The sequence below is a fragment of the Thermobia domestica genome, chromosome 4, assembly GCF_964235325.1.
Source record: "Thermobia domestica chromosome 4, izTheDome1.hap1.1, whole genome shotgun sequence".
Lineage (NCBI taxonomy): Eukaryota > Metazoa > Arthropoda > Insecta > Zygentoma > Lepismatidae > Thermobia > Thermobia domestica.
In genome coordinates this window covers 3,748,900-3,767,386 of record NC_137457.1, presented here as the reverse complement: position 1 = coordinate 3,767,386, position 18,487 = coordinate 3,748,900, and the positions used below count along the sequence as shown (strand labels likewise).

The following is an 18,487-nucleotide window of genomic DNA, read 5'->3' as shown; positions in this document are numbered from 1 at the left end:
TGCTTTACACATGGAAAAAAAATCAACAGGATTAAGATTTCATATTTATTCATTAATTTTAGAATAGTTGTGTTTCTACAGGGGCAGATAATAAACCGCAGTTTTATGTAAAGAAGATTTCAGAAACTACTTATTCATTGAAGTTACATATATTTTTCGTCAACACCTTAATATATTTGAAATATAAATCTATTGGTATTGGTGAAAAAATCATCAAATGGATATATACGTCTGTATCCAGTGGAAGTACCAGTCTGTATCCAGTTATTATTGTTTTAAAAAACTGGAAGTAGAGGTAGTGTGTCTGCTACGCGGAATTCGGTAGGTCAACCCTCAGCCCATCCTAAGTCCTGCATTTCTTCAGTCTCAACAGGTGAATGCCGGAATTGTACCTTCTATAAGGCCAAGACAACTGTTTTCCACATCCTTGTCCCTCCCCTATTTCGGTCTGAGCCTTAGCTAATTAAAGAGTTTAAAGATTGAAACTTAATAATTGTCCAAAAAATGTCTACATTGCCCAGTTCTTATTTTCATTATCCGCCCACCCAGCAACTAAGTCCGCCTCTTTCCGCCCACCCCATCAAACGTTTCCTGCGCCGTCCCTGTAACTTGTAGACTTCCAAATTACGGTATGGTTAAGTAACGGAAGTTTTATAGAACGGCTATGTCCACGTGGTCGTCCGACAGTCGACATGTATCATAGCAAAAACATAGGTTAAGGAATTGCGAGAAATAGTTTCTCGATATTGATTCAGTGTCCTAATACTAGGTTCTAGCTCCGTCCTTATTCACCATTTGGACCGGAAGTGACAGCATTTTACAATTTCCGGTCTAAATGTTAATCCTAATACAGGTAAAACGGTAAGCGAGAGTGAGTAGTGCTTTTCGGTATACAGATTAAGCATGTCAAGAATAGACTCTTTTCCAATTCCTATCATACTCTTAAAAGCGAAAGTAGATTAATTTTACTTCAACTTCCGGTTTCAGTCTTGATGCTCACTGAGGTGACGCGGTGGCTCAATGGTGAAGCGTTCACCTCTGGTACGTGGGGTCCCTGGTTCGATACCAGCTCGCACCAGTGGATTTTGTGGTGAACAATCATCATGTGGGTAGGTTTTCTCGGGGTTCTCCCCTTTCCTCCCACTTTCTTCATTCCACCACTTCAGGCATTTCACATCATCATCATGTCTCTTTTAGCTTAGCTGGCATAATCGTGGGACGTAAAACGGAAAGATTTCTTTTTATTTGAATCTCATTGAGCGAAAGCAATAATAAATATTGAGAACTGTTCTTTTTCTATGAACTGTGACTACCAAATTTATGTTAAATCGTGGCTTTAATCAATTTATTGAAACCGAAGTTATAATATGTCGCTTTCGCTTTTAAGATTTGATTTTCTAGAAAACAACCTGTAAAAGATAGCGTGACTTTTATTATATACATTTAAAAATATGCGCGTGTTACATGATTAGATACTAGTACAAAACTTTGAAAATAATAAGTTGTCCAGCACGTACTTAATTGAAAACATTTTATTAAATGTTCTTCATGTTAGTACAAAACAAGGTATGAGATATATTATTAAGTACAGTGAATTTATTTTAGGTACCAAGCTAAGAAAATATGCTGAGAAAAAAAGTCAAGAAAATTAACAAAAAAATAATAGTTACAACAATTGCAAAAATGAAATCTTTGAGTTTAACGTCCCACGGTTTTGCCGGTTAGGCTAAAGGAGACGGTGATAATGAGAAATGAAGGAAATGGTGGAATGAAGAAGGTGGGAGGAAACGGCAGAACCCCGAGAAAACCCACGCACGCGGTGTTTGTCCACCACAAAGATCACTTGGCGTGGGCCGGGATCGAGCCCGGGAACCCAAACACCAGAGGTGAACGCTCAACCACTGAGCCACCGCGGCCCCTTATGACAATTGCATTCTCAAGTATTTAAATCAAATAACAGTTTAAGAGATGTCAAGCTGTAAATTTTAAGATAGATTCGAAGTGTAGTAAGTAAATGAACATTGTATTTCCTCGTTTACTTTTTTCAAACATTTATGATTCTGAATGAGCTTTCATCTAAATTTATGGAAGCGTTGTATCCTCAACGCTGTTGCTATTAAGGAGCCAACAAGAGGTCTCTGACAGCTCGCACTATTCACGTACCCAAGCTTTTTCGATGTCTCTATAATGGCAGTTTTCTCCATGGGGTAAAACAGAGTGACCGTGATTGGTAACTGGAGCACTAAAGTCGAGGCTACATTTTTTATTCGCATGTGGTTAGTGGTAAAAGTGGATCTGAAAAGGTAGGGATACGCATGACGTCATGCCTTCCCCAGTGCCTATCTTTGCCCATTGTAATATTTTAGGAAGTGGAGGGACACGATAGATATTTTTGGGAGTGGGTAGACGACTTACCCCACCGTTTCCTCTCTGTTTTACCCCTGCATGTGGTAAGAAACTTCAGGGATCATCTCCTGATGTCTCCTCTACAGCAGTTCAAAAAACCATAACAAACTATTATTTTTAATGGGACGCTAAAAGGTATGTCATTCTTTATTAACCTGGTGCTGTTTCTAATTATAATTGTATTGAAATATTTTGAATATTGTTTATTTGTTTATCTTCTATAGATGAAATATATACATTATTAAAGTAGGTAATAATGTATATCCGCTCTGACCCATTGATACATCGATCCACTGACCCATTCTGATCAGTGCATTAAAGACAGCATCTTCTGAACACTGATGAATTTGTCTACGATTTACTTTCAAGGCCTCCATTTTTCTTCCTTTCTCATATGTTTCCACTTACTTACCTGAGATGAGTATACCTAAGTGAAAACAGAACTTCAGGCACTTTTGGATATTGATATTTGTAATTGTAATAATACCAATAGAACTTAGTACTTGGCTTTTGAGACACCCACCTCCTGTGTGTTTTTAGAGAAGCTGACTACTGAAAAAAATTTTTTTTGGATCACCTGTAATATATGAATTATTATGTCAAAATTGAATGTAACAATGTGTATGTGATCATCATATCCGAATATCATGTGATCATCATGGTCAGAATATCAACATATAATACAAAATCGAATTACTCACGATCATAATTCTTCTGAAATATTAAAATTGATAAAAATCACAGTTTCGTCTTTGAATAACGAAATTAAAAATTCTAAATTAGATTTTAGACATTCATCTGGGAGGCAACGTAGTAAACTCATCTGGTGGAATACACTCTGTCAGAAACATGTGAATCAAACTATTCAAATCTTTAAAGTATTTATACTAAGCTAAAATTTAAATACATCCCTAATTAACCTTGTTTCCTCTCATAAGCATTCGAGAATGCACTAGAAGGAAGGAAAATGATTCTTACAGTAAGTAATGTAACAGTTGGATAGATTTTTTAATGCTAGCAACCCTCATTACAGAGTTAAAGTTTGCAAGACAATCCGAAAGATTGATTGGTATAGAGATCCTGACAGTTTCAAAAGCGAATGGAAAGGTTCAAAAGATGAGGGATCGGAAGGTCCACTTTTATCAAATTACAACAGCAGAAGTTTCCATATTGATAGTTGAACTTGCATTACTATACCGACATTTTCTAACCGTGGATCTCCATTGAAATATTAAAAACATAGAAATCTAAATCTGGCTAGATTGTAAAAAAAAAAAAAAAAAAAAAAAAAAAAAAAAAAAAAAAAAAGTGGGCTAGTATGGAGAACAACCCTCAGTAATAAATAACTTTATAATTCGTCTCCTTATACCTACAGTGCATCACCATGGTATGTTATATCCAGTGGTGAATCTTGAGGGAACTCACATCAGTAAAAGTAAAACGTTTATGATTAGAAACTAAGGGAAGATCACTTACCTGATAACCTATATCTCGCACAAAATTAGATTATCAGGAAGTGTTCTTCCCTTAGTTTTAGCCATAAAAGTTCAATCTTTTACCGATATGACCTCCCTCAAGACCTGCCACTGGTTACATTCAAGGTTTCTCTTTACTATTTGTTACGCAGGATTGTCTTCATCCGGATTTTGTATAAGATTTGCATTGCTATACTCAGGATGCATTCTTCTTCTACACGTAATTATCTTCGGTATTAAAAGTACTGCACATGCACCAACGACAATTCCCACTAGAAAGCTTAACACCAACAGTAGGCTGACAGTTAGCAACGAATTTAAGCCTGGAGCTTCCTTGACACTATTTTTAGATGTTGGTGCTGTGCTTGATAATTTAGCAGAAATAACAGAACTTATCCTATCAGACGGAACTTTTTCGGAAGTTGTTGTATCAACAATAGCTTCTTTCACTGTTGTCACTGCATTGTTGTTCAGAGTTGCCTCTGTTGATATTGTCTCAGTTGTTGTCTTCAACGTTGATGTTTCACCAGCAGTTACACAGCCGTTCACGTGGACACAAACATTTCTTCTAGTTCTTAGAGGCTCTGCATCACATGATAGAGGTTCCCAATCATCACAAGAGATAGGATTATTGTCCAACCACAATACTTCAAGCGAAGGCAATGCCTTTAACAATGATAGATCTAAATTATGCAAATCATTGTCTTGAAGATACACTTCCTTTAAGTGTTCGAATTCACCGAGTTCTTCCAAGGGAAGATCTTCCAAACGATTTTGGCTCAAATCCAGAACTTCAAGTTGTGGAACATTTTTTAGATGGGGAAAACGTTTAAAATCATTATTGCTCAGATCAATAAATGAGAGTTCTGGATTATTCTTAAACGTATCCTGGTTAATATTACGTATATAGTTGCCTGAAAGACCTAATTTTTGTAAATGTCTTAACCCAGCAAACGTATCTTTATCAACGTTACTCACTAGATTGTCTGCAATATCAATACACCTCAATTGTAGTAAATTTTGGGCAGAAAACATTGAACCGTTTAGTGCTTGCATATTATTACTTCTAAGAATTAAACACTCTGTTGCAGGTGGAATGTTATCTGGAAGCATAAAATAATTTCTGTCTGTGTAATCTGCAGTATGTTCATGGTTGCAATTACAAATGGAAGGAGCTAGTGCAGCGGATGAGACGGCAGTTACGATGTTAATACCTACTAAGAATCTGGTACATGTAGAAAAGATCTCAGCCATTTTCTTATTCTGAAAAAAGAAATAAAATATAAAATTACAAAAAGTATAACTTATCTTCATACAGTGATTTATATTACATATTAACCATATTATACGTACATTCTCAATATGCTACAAGTAATACATTACAACGGTAGTAACGATATTTGGAAAAGACTTATGCAACGCAACGCAATTCCGATTTTTCTTTTTACTACCTTTCCGGATCCCCTATGTTCAACAAGAACAGTGTAATTTAGTGTACGAGCAGGTTCTTCAGAAACATTAAATGTAAGCAGCCTTACGTAGGGTATTGTAGTTACTGTATGTACTATATAACCACTGTATCTATAAAAAGAGCATACCGTACAGTATATTTAAGCCTAAATGACATTTTCTTCGTCATTTTCGAAAATCCGAACTACCTATGGTCCCAATTAGTTCGGATTTTCGACTTCCTACCATATATAGAAGTGCATCAAAAGCATTATTGCTTCAAAATTTAAGAAGGAACATTTATTACAAAACCATTTTCTTCATCATGTATCTATACTAAAAAGAGGAAATAGTGTTTGGAAACGCCCTATATATATATATATTGATAAAAAAACAAATGTTACGTCTGTAACCTACCTCTAAATTTCATACGTGGTCAGCGGTGGCTCAGTGGTAGAGCTCTCACCTCTGGCGCTTGGGGTCCCGGGTTCGATCCCAGCCCCGCCAAGTGAACTTTGCGGTGGACAAACACCGTTTACGCGGGTTTCTCCCACTTTCTTCATACCACCATTTCATTTATTACTCATCTTCACCGTTTCATTTAGCATAAGCGTGGCACGTAAAACTCAAAGATTTAATTTCATTTTGTCTATATTCCATACAATTCAGTGCTCGGAAATGACCGGTTATGGGGCGTTTACACTTAGTCGATTTGCGTTCGATTCAGTTGAATTGACGTCACTTTCAACTTAATCGACCGTGTAAACGGGACTTCAACTTAATCGTTTGTTCATCGAAGGCGACTAATCGACTGGCAACTGAATTAAAAGACGTTCTATTTTCTGTGGTTGAAATAATTGAACACATCCATCAATCTGATTCGGCCTAGTTGCTTCGATTTAGTGGCAAATGCAGCGAGTCGATTTAGTCGTGCGACTAAATCGACTAAGTGTAAACGCCCCATTAGTCTTCGTGATCGAGAGATTTCGTGTTCGATCAAAATAAATGCAAACAAAACTCAAATTCTTATCTTCTTGATTATTAAGGGGGGCTCCTGATTGTTTTAATTCGTCCTGTTATTGCACTTATATGTTCAGTGTAAAGAAATTATTTTCTTTATTCTTCATTGTAAATTCATATTCTAAAAAAATGAACTAATTAATTGATTCTTATATCTTAATATACAGGGTAGTGCAGAAGTGTGAAAACACCAAAATAAAAGGCTGGATTTTAAAAGAATTGCAAAAATAAAAACAAAAAATAAGGAAAAATTGTAAGACGTATGATACCGACGGCGGCCATCTTGAAATTCGACATTTTGAATCAATTTCGTTTACATAAAGAGACACCATATGAAATAATACCTTCTTCTCATCCGAAATTTTCTTAGAAATTCAATGTGTTTGTTTGTGCTTTATCACTTACTATAACAAAGACTGCAAGGGCGCCCGTCAGCAGGGGGCAAGGTGGGGCGCTCGCCCTCCCTAGAGGAAACTGTACTTCAGAATATCGAAAATCCAATAGAATTTTTACGTTAGTTACAGCAAAATTTGAAACTATTTTTGAAACGTCGCTTATACTTGTCCCCCCTCGGAAACGACAACATGGGCGCCCTTGGATGGCGGTTTTTTTTTGTTTCTTCATATCGCTTAAGGTGCGTAGTATAACTAGAGATGCAAGGGCTCGGAAAAAAACCGGCTTTTTTGGAAAAAAAACTCGGTTTTTTCTGCTTTGCTTTTTTGCTCCGGAAATTTTGGGCTTTTTTCAAAATACTGCTTTAAATTGATAAAACAGACTTTGTATCGCTTCTCTATAACACAAAAGATCATTTAATTAGTGGTTGATGCTGATAATAATATAAAACATCGAAAATAAACTATGAATTTCGAAAAAATATTTCAAACAATTTTTCTTCAACATATTTACATTATGAATTCCACAGGATTAACCAATGTATATAATAAGAATTTTTTAACCTCCTATATACAAAAGTAAGCAGAATTGGCAAGAACCGTGGTTGTTTTTGAAAATGCCAAAAACCCGTTTTTTGGGGGATGTTTAAACCAGGCTTTTTTGGTTTAAACCAGGCTTTTTTGACTTAGATTTTTTGCTTTATGTATTTATATTACATATTCACAGAAATAGCCTAAGTTTGTTTCGCCTTGATGTTATTATGCAACAGCGGGGTTATGCCGGAAGAACTCCCATAAGCTTAAAGAAGTGCGGTCAGTAAATTTCTTAAGTTGAGAATCTCCCGCCCTAGCCATTGGGAAAATCCCGTCATTACTTGAAATGTAAGACAATAACGGGAAAATCCTGTTATTGCTTTGCATGTAAAATTTAAAGGTCAACGTACCATAATCAGTACGCTAAAACTGAGGTATTAAATTACAAATTTAGTGCGTACATATCATTGAAAATACAATCCAAGCTAATGTTGGAAGCTACGCAGGCAATCGATAAATTTTGTCAATTTCTATCAATATATTTAAGCAATATTGGCTTCTTTATAAAACAACACGCATTTAGGCATGTAGAAATATACAATTTGGTTTGTTTTGTATATTTAGGCTTAACGTCCTTACGAAATACCGAGGTTATCAAGGAGAAGACTTTCGCTTAAACTGACATCCGAACCGCTACTTGGGTTACGCATGAAAGAAGGATTGTGGTTTGACCGAGAATTGAACATGGGACACCTTGATTAAAAGGTGAAAGGGAAATAAAACTACTGCAGGTGGTTTGATATCTGGAAACGTTACCATGAAGTTCACACGATTCACATTTTTCATTCTTTTTATTTTTGTGGTTTAAACCAGTTATTAAAAAAAAAAAAGTTGGTGTAAATCAGCCAACCCTAAAAGTAAACACTTCTGTTTAAAGAATACACAAATAACTAGCAAAATAGTATGTAGTATTTTTACTTCAAAATATTCCATACCCTCTTTTTGAAACAAAATAAAATTAAAATAAAACATAAGGGAAATACTTAGATTTATATGATACACTTAAAGACTGCACATCTAGAGCTTTTGGTTCTGTATATTCTTAAAATTCTACAGTTAAGTTTTATAGAACCACCATCACAGTTTACCCAATCCTCAAGTTTTCTGAATTTTTAACAAGAGGGATTCAACATATCATTACGGAACTCGCCCCCCCCCCAAAAAAAAAAGACCACGGAATATATTTAAGTTAAGCTAAATACAACTGCACAACAAACATGACTGAGTGATTAGCTTTTGCGCTTCTATCGGGAAGTCCGGGATTCAACCAGCATTCGAACATTCTGACAAAGCTTTTCTTCATTCCATCTGTGAATGCAGAAATAGTGCGTGTACTGTGAGTTGGGCGACTTCCTTTTTTATTGTTTTTAAATCGTTATTATTACTAATTACCAGCAGTGACGGTTTTGCGAAGGTTAGGGGGGCGGTCTTTCGGACTGAAGCCCGTTCCCCAAAGTTACGGAATGTCTGCAACAAACGAAATATCTATTATTTATGCCTTTACTCATAAACTTTAAGCTCCCGTCAAATAAAAATTACGAATGTTTAAAAAACTAAACATTAGTAAGAAATCCTTCTCAAAATACTTTTCTAAATCCGCCACTGATTCTCAGTATAAAATGATTTTTAAAGTTGTATCTGGAATATTATTGCTAAACATATAAACGAAACGAAATATTAGTTATGCCTGTACTCATAAACTTCAAGCACGTCCCAAATAAAATTAGGACTTTTTAGGAAACGAAACAATCAGAAAAAACCCTCCTAAAGTACTTTTCGAAATCCGCTACTGATTATTTGTATAAATTGGTATTCAAGGTTGTGTCCGGAAAATTATTGCTAAATCATTGCACAGCTAAAGTGTAACAGAAATGTGGAAGTACGGTTTGACGGATATATTGAAAAACGTACGCTTTGACGGATAAATAGAAAAACGGGCAAGTTTAACTTTTGCGCTAGAAGCTAGAGTACTAAAAGCTCTTAGAAATGAAACACGGATGACAAACTAGAGAAGAAAAAAGATGTCGATAACTCAAAAGTTAAAATAAAGTTAAATAGCCTCTAAAATTACCCTCAAATACTACATTCTTCATGTTAGCTTTAATTCGTAAAACATGTGCTCCATCCATCTTGATGGTGAATTTCAGAGCGAAATATCACATTCAGGTCATGGAATTCTTATCTAACTATAGAATATACTATAAGAAAGCTATTTAGATAGAAAAATCATGAAGTTGAAAAAAGCCAAAATTTCCAAAATTCTCGTTTTTTTCCCAAAAAAGCCGGCTTTTTATGTGAAAAAAAACCATCGATTCAAAAAAGCCGGCTTTTTTGCATCTCTAAGTATAACACAGCTGTCACGTAGGCAGAACGTATTAAGATCATTTTTATGTCAGAATACCAAAGAACAAGGGTCGTTGCTGATTTTTTTTTAAACAATCGTCACCCAGATAGGGCACCCATTAGCATACAACAGTAAATAAGTTGATCAAGAAATTCAGGAAAACAGGCTCCGTGGACAACAAACCAAAATGAAGCACGTCATGCACGGCAACTGACGAAATAATGTCAATAGCAGATTTGCCACCATTTTGTAAGAGTCCGAATCGAATTACTCGTCGTTTGTCCCAGCCAAGGATGTTATAAAATAGAGGATCTGCCCATGCGTATCTTACTCATAGGAACTTAATGAAGCCACAAAACAACGGAGCATCGTCTGAGCCGGCACGTCTGATTGGCTACTTTCGCTTCCGCCATGATTGTTGGTTCGAAACACTGCGATCTTAGTGGCGCGGAGTGGGCAGAGTAGGTGTGGCGAAGCTGTGACGTTTGGCTTCACGATTTTGTTGAATGGGCAGATCCTCTATTTTATAACATCCTTGGTCCCAGCGAAGTGGTGTTAGTCGCACATCCATCATGCACGTTTTGTCCCTGCAGAAGTGGCAACCCTACAAGCTAGAAGTGCATCAGCTGTGCCCGATCGGCATTTGAAATTCGCAGAATAAATTACAGAGCAGGGACATCTCAAGTCCATTGTGTATTCAGTGAAAATTCGGGATATTGATCACGTACAGGAACACATAACAAACATGTGTGCAAGCATGGCCAAGAAATGAAGGTGTGGTGCATAACAAACATGTGTGCTAGCATGGCTCTGGTATCAGAATATGAAAAAAGAATGACGCTGACAATTCAACGGAATTGACAACACATCTTTTAATCGAGAAATGTGTATGTGACTAAGTGAATATATATATATATATATATATATATATATATATATATATATATATATATATATATATAAGTAAATGCACCTGAATTCGACATACCTGTTCTTAAATGTTGTGAAATAAGCGTGAAGTAAGTGAAATGATTACTATTACCAATAATTCCTACTTAATGTTTTGCATGGATATGATTGAAAGTGTCGAATTCAGGTACCGCAACTGTCGAAACCAGGTGAAGTGTGTCGAATTCGGGTTCCATAGGTGAGTTCCAGTTTTATATATATATAAAAAAATAACATTAACATTTGAGCCTTGAAGTGACTTTTAGTATTAGTAGGGACTCTACAGTTCAAGGGAAAAAATGGGCCAACACCGACCAATATTATGGCCACAATAGGTAATTGATTTTAAAAAAGTCCTTAACCTTCCGGTGCGTTTACCTGATATATATCTATATCTATCTATCTATCTATCTATCTATCTATCTATCTATCTATCTATCTATCTATCTATCTATCTATCTATCTATCTATCTATCTATCTATCTATCTATCTATCTATCTATCTATCTATCTATCTATATATATATATATATATATATATATATATATATATATATATATATATATATATATATTCCGTTATGGCAAGTGATACAGCAAGAAACACAGCATTGAATTATTGAAAAAAAAATCAGATGAGAACAACATATTACAATATATGGTTTCCATTTAAGAAAATAAAGTTAATTCAAAATGACAGGTTTCAAGATGACAGCCATTGACATTACATGTCTTAAATATTTTCCCCCTATTTGTATCTTGTTACTTTTGCTATTCTTTTAAAATAATACCTTACATTTAGGTGTTTCTACACTTTTGGTCTACCCTGTACATTATATTAGAGGTAAATTGTTTATTCTTTTTTTATTTCTTTCATAGTTTCTAATCATGAAAAGTTTCAACTACTGCCGACGAAATCTGATTTAAAATAGATCCAAACACTTTCCTCTTACCATATTGTTTTTATCACTGGTTACGGAGGGATGAATTTATGGTCGGGAGTTTCGAAGTAAAGTAAGAAAAGATAACAGCCAAAGTTTTATGACACACACACACAAACTTAAACCTCATGAACATTTTTTTTTTTTTTTGCATTCCAGCCAGTGTTTTTTTCTGCGGGGGAGGGTGCAGGCATTAGTATTTGAGCCCCATAGGAAATAATAATAATAATAATAATAATAATAATAATAATAATAATAATAATAATAATGTTCATTTCTGTGTCATGAACAGCCTAACGGCAAAAAACACAGCACGTAATTAACAAAAATAAACAAATATTGCATACGTACGTACCTACTGAAACAATAAAACAATGTTAGAATAAAATAGTATTGGATTAAATAAAATGTAACGGATTAATTATTCTTTGTCAAACTACCTAGATAATAACACATATTTTTAGTCTCAAAATAAATACATTGTCAAAAATACTACAAATAATGTTTTTCAAATTCTAAAATGCATTCTTCTGTACTGATAAAAATAAATTAAACTAAATTAAAAGAATTGGTCAATCTTCTTAAAATTTCAGATTTTGGATTAAAAGGAACTAATCATGATCCATTTCTTGTATTATACATTCATTTCTCATCTTCACCATCTCCTTTAGCCTAGCCGGCATAAGCGTGGGACGTAAAACTCAAAAATTTCATTTCATTTTCAATTTTGGTTGCTAATGTTATACCTGTACTATTCCAAATAGCTATACCAAACTCTAGTTTTGATCTTGCAAGCATCTTGCATAGATATAAAGAGGGCCGGATTTAGGGGGGTGCAAAGGTACACGTGTAACCCCCCCGGTTGTAAATATACATTACCTAAAATGAAAAGCTATCAGTGAGTTTTGCAAAATCAATTTCAGTCAGTTTTGCAAAATCAAATAGTTTCAGTCAATTTTCTGATTGTTGAAGGAAGAGGATCCATCGAGTGCAGACACGAGCATTTTCAGGGCAATTCCTTATTCACACCACAGATGCCTAAAAGCATTTAAAAAATTCAGATTTAATTTAAATGTACTGGCTGTTATTTGGTGCAGCCCGCTCAGAAAATCCTGGATCCAGCCCTGGATATACATACGAACTGGCATTTTTCTTAAACTCAGACCATTGTTTGAAAATGAACCCTTCCATTCCTCCCGTCTCTTGGATTATATCATTAATATGATAGGTAAATTTCATATTTCTGTCAAATACTATACCCAAATCTTGAATCTGTTTGGCTTAATAACTTTAATTGCTTGAATTACATCAGATTTAGTGATATTGGGAATATTTATTACATCATGATTACTAATGAGCAATGGAGAATTCATAACCTGCCTATCTGCGTAATAATAATAATAATAATAATAATAATAATAATAATAATAATAATAATAATAATAATAATAATAATAATAACTAGGAATGCAATGGATGTACCCGATTGCAATGAAATGAGCTGAGCGAGCTTAAACTACGTAATAATTCCTGGCCATTATGCAATAATAAATGCCATTTTTAATTGTTGACAAAAAAATCGCGTGAAAACTTTTTCGCCATGTTAAGTCTATGCAAGCGTTTTTCGGTGATTATTCCTGGATGGTACATCGGATTTTTGATTTCGACCTATGTTGTCACTCAGCACGACATACTCTATCAGCGTGCTAAGTTTGGTTGAGATCGGCCAAACAGTCTAGGAGGAAGCGTTTTTCGGTCATTATTCCTCGATGGTACATCGGATTTTTGATTTCGACCTATGTTGTCACTCAGCAGGACATACTCTATCAGCGTGCTAAGTTTGGTTGAGATCGGCCAAACGGTCTAGGAGGAGTTTGCGGACAACCAAACGGCTAACCCGAGTATAAGAGCTTCGCTTCGCTCAGCTCAATAATAATAATAATAATAATAATAATAATAATAATAATAATAATAATAATAATAATAATAATAATAATAATAATAATAATAATCTTTATTTTAGTGCCACGAACACCTTTTGGCAAAAATACGGCACGTGGTATCAGAGCATTACATTGCGATGGAATAATAATAATTATTATTGTTATTATAATTATAAGTAAGAAAACAATAAAAAGAAGAGTATTAATATAAAACACAATGCAAATAAAAGTCAGTTAAGCAGAAATAATTCCTTGTCCAAGCAGTAAAAATTTTCAAGTTCTCCATCTATCTAAAACAACAAGAAGCTAAGAACAGCAGTTATAAAATTACATTTTGGCTTAATGTTTCTAAACGTCATTGGTTAAAACTTTCATATTGTTTAATACAGTAGGTCTAAAATGAGTTTAATAATCTGTCAATCTTTTCAAAATTTCACATTTCCAATTCAGAGGAACTAAAATCGTGCTATTTATTATGCAATGATTGGATGTTTTGTAAACAATATTCACTGGTATAAATGTTATCTAGTATTTTTTGCATACATACTCTGTCGATTTTTTTACGTCTATTCGTAAGACTTTCCAAACCCCATTAATCAATCTAATATTCATAGCTATGTGAGTAGCAGCTCGTTTTCATCTTAAAACATAGCAGTGGAATAAAATATTTTTGCACAGATTCAATCTTGTTTGTCAAAGTTTTAGAAATGCTGTTTCAAATTACCGAACCAAATTCTAATTTTGTGTTACAAGTAATTTATATAGAAATACATACGTTTTATCTCTTTGAAATACAGGCCACTGTTTAAAAATAAAGCCTATTATGCTTCTGGCACCTTGTACAGCGGTGGACACTTCTAAATGGTACAGCCATATGTAGATTTACAGCTAAGGTGTACCATTTAGAAGTGTCCACCGCTGTACAATACAATTTATATGATTAGAAAACTTTAACTGACAGTCAAATGTAATACCTAGGTCTTTAATAATGCTTACTTTCTGTATTTCCATTGACCGCATATTTACTGACATAATATTGAGTTTTATTGGTGTATGTCATAAAGTTTGTTTTCTTATAATTAATTTTTAGAATATTCTTTCTACACAACGTGTTTACTACATTTCTTGTTGCTAATAATAATAATAATAATAATAATAATAATAATAATAATAATAATAATAACAACAAGATTCTCATCAGTTTATATTTATTGGCAGCATGATTTCTGCATCTCATTGTAGTGCAGTATAATTTTCTCCAGTTTTTTTTTTTAGAATAACATCTCCTGATTATGTCCGAAGCTAAGAGGGACGCTGATGATGAATGATAATGATGAGACGATGAAAGTAGAGGAAACGGGAAAACCTTGAAAATACTGCATAATTATTATCTACTTGAAAAAGAGAGATAAGAGCACTTTGAGAGGCTGAATGTCCTTATGTCAAAGTGTTTTAAAGTTCCACTCTTCGGTTATTGACGGTTAACTGGGCTTACTTTACGTTCCTCATTTCAATAAATTACATGTATGAGCGAAATATAAGTCATGCAATATCTCAGAACTGTGACGTGATGTGCAAAAATTGTTATCATTTTCGTTTTCTACGCACCAAAATCATTCAAAATCAACTATTATTTTCCTGGAGGTAAAAATCATGTTGGGCAGTGCTATTAATGTTAGTAAGATATAAAGCAGTACAAAACACAGAAAACTTGTTTTTATTTCAAGTTTCTGACTCTGCATTAACCAGACCTCATGTATTTAAATCCTTCAAACAAAGCTAATATGTTGACTTATTTTCCACACTTCTGTTAAGATTATGTAATATCTATGAGGATTACAAATTTTGTCTTTTGTGTAAATTTTGAGAATTATAATTAGAAAGGCCACACCATCTACACTTTATCTGATATCGAGTCAACTGTAGTCAAATTTTCTCCTTTCGTGTACCTCTGACACACGGCCATCGAAACTAGTAGATCCACAGTAGACACTCACTCAAATCTGAGGTGGCCGAAAAGTTTTGATGCAAATCATCTTCAATTTATCATGTCATTATATTCTTCTCAACCACGAAAAAAAAAAAAAAAAAGCTTTACGGAAAAGTAGGAACATACATAAATTTTGTTCTCCTGTTCTCGTGCATTAGATATTTTGAATTACTATTAGTAAAAATGAATTTAAAGTTTTTAGTTTTATGTCCCATGATGCTTTTCCATTAGGAACTGAACCCGGGACTCTGTGCATCGAAGACACACGTGGGAGCCAAGGGCGCCCATCAGGGGGTCAAGGTGGGGCGCTTGCCCCCTAAGAGGAAATTGTACTTGAAAATATTGAGAGCCCAATAGAATTTTTACATTAGTTACAGCAAAATTTGAAACTATATTTGTAATGTCCCTTATACTTGCCTTTGTAATGTCCCTTATACTTGCCCCCCTTGGAAACCACAACATGGGCGCCCTTGGAGCCACTTGAAGACAAGTTTGTATAAATGGATGACATATTCGTACATATACTTTATATAAAATAATACTCAAATATTAGTTTGATGACTTTACGTCAAACTGTTCGAAAGTTAAATAATCTCGTCAGAAGAAGCACATGGGCCTAGATGTTTTTTTAAAAAGCCCTAACGACATTAAATTAATAATTATATTCCTTAGCGACAATGCCGGATTTAGGGTTGATGGGGCTCTAAGCTGTTGAAAGAGGCCCATTATACGTCAAACTTTAGGAACACTATACTTCAAGCTTTCTTTTTCAGCGACAAAATGTCGCCATTTTTTAGATTTGAATATATATATATATCTGCTAATTTATGTACCTAATGGATATCTAAATGGAAAAGGCAAGGGCTCATTACAAACAGGGCTGGGAAACGGGGGCTCTTAAGCGGGGGTGGATAACAGGGGCCTCATTACAATTGGAGCTGAGAAATAGAGCCCTATTACATGCTCCATAAAAGCGTAGAACACAACAAAACAAAACACCATTGTTGAATGTGGTTTTATCTTATTTGCTTTTTCTTGTTATTTTGAAATTACATTACAATCAGTTTTTTCTTTAATTTTTTGGGTGCTCTCAAGCGAGTGGGGCCCTAAGCTATAGCTTGTTTAGCTTATACGTACATCTGGCACTGCTTATAAAAGTTTAAAATGGTGGACACAAATCTCATTCTGTTAAAGAGGTCCAATGATACACGCTGGTAGAATTTAAATTAAATATTTACTGGTATGCTCGTATGTCTAGGTTTGTCTTATGTATTTAATGCAAAACAATACGTATATATATATATATATATATATATATATATATATATATATATATATATATATATAATTTTTGCACAGTTGGTATGATTCTTTTACATTTTAATTTACTACCGGTATGCCGTACGGGTTAATACTTCCGCAATTTGATCAGACATGATACGATGAAAAGTTAATCAATGGAATTTAAAATTTTCTGTACAAATTATGTAGGTACCTACACTATCAGTATATATAATTAATAAATATTTAGATTTATATAACCGGCAATGTCATGGATTACATTACTGACTGACGTTTCTGCATCTTGACTGCTCAAATGTTCCACAAATAATCAAATTAAGTTAATAAGGTAATAACCAGGCCCACATCCAGGGGGGTCTGGGGGACCAACCCCCTAAAGTTTGGCTTGCCGCCCTAAAAGTTTCACGGTAGGCTTGCAAATGAACTACAATATGGTAATGAACTATAATATGGTTGGATCGGGCCTCCCCTAACTTCAGCCGGCCCCCCTGCATTTTTTGGCTGGCTAAGGGCCTGGTAATAACTAATATCTAACACCAGAACTACATTACTTTTCGGTATGGGTTATGAAGGATTATCATCGTTCAGATGAAATAAATGGAACTAGGTGGTACCTATTAACTCAAAATAGCTCATGGGTTGTCTAACAGGAATTGAACTAAATACCATACGTACCAAAAGTACAAACTATAACTCTTTAGCCACACATGAGCATTTTTTCTAATAATATATAATAAAATTATAAATTAAATAAAAATAAAAATTTGAAGTTATTTACTTACAGTTTTCGGAACAAAATGTATTCACCTAACAAAATGTATAGATTGTTTCTGTAATAGCGCAAGAAGATGGTAGATTTCCTTTGTCAACTAGAAGTGTATTGTAATCACGCAAGCCACTAGACCAACATCAGAGTATGCTTTGGAATAATGTTGCAATAATTAATTCCACAATTTCAGAGAAAGTTATCAGTCATGTGGTTATGGAATTGATAATACCTATAACGTTTGATAAGAAAACAATACGTTTTATCAACAATTATTATCCTCTGTAAATGAACCACAAATATCTGATGCAATTTTAAATTACGTTGTTCTTAATAAATACTAACTGATGATTTTGACAACTGTAACAAGTAGAATTTACCGTTATACCCGTAAATCAGTAAATTGTCACGGCGTTTTACCAAAGTTCGTAAAATCTAACATTCGTTTTCTTATTCGCATTTACAGAATACTTTTTGTTCTAAGCACGCAGTTTATGATATTTTACAAAAACAATGCACCTATTTATCGAAGATTGCACTTATCAGTTCTTAAGTAGATTTATCTTACAGATAACAAAAACAAGAAAATTCTGCTGATCTGGCAAGTTCTAAGAATTAGTTGTAACCAGTAGAGGAATTCTTCTGCACGTTAATACAGTAGTGTTTGCTTTATTTATTTTTACATTTTGTTTAGGGGGTTTGGATCATGAGAAGGAAACAGAAGTCACTATTTTAGAGGTGAGAAGAACCATTTATGTCTCTTTCTCTCTTCTCTCTCTCTCTCTCTCTCTCTCTCTCTCTCTCTCTCTCTCTCTCTCTCTCTCTCTCTCTCTCTATATATATATATATATATATATATATATATATATATATATATATCTTTTTAATCGAATTGATTCTTGTTGCTTTCATTGGTT

General features: G+C 34.2%; 1 protein-coding gene across 1 annotated transcript; it reads right to left on the bottom strand.

The window, feature by feature from the left end:
• Window positions 1-3,723: 3,723 nt before the first annotated feature.
• On the bottom strand, window positions 3,724-17,710 carry LOC145683235 (uncharacterized). The gene is made up of 2 exons (XM_081754604.1): window positions 17,587-17,710; window positions 3,724-5,144 (listed from the first exon to the last, which is right to left on the bottom strand). Exon 2 carries the CDS (start codon window positions 5,133-5,135, stop codon window positions 4,026-4,028), a length of 1,110 nt encoding a protein of 369 aa, XP_081610730.1. The 5' UTR covers window positions 5,136-5,144; window positions 17,587-17,710; the 3' UTR covers window positions 3,724-4,025.
• Window positions 17,711-18,487: the final 777 nt, after the last annotated feature.

Bases quoted from the DNA above. Each gene is read 5' to 3' on its own strand.
- LOC145683235 (XM_081754604.1), bottom strand. From the start codon at position 5,135: ATGGCTGAGATCTTTTCTACATGTACCAGATTCTTAGTAGGTATTAAC.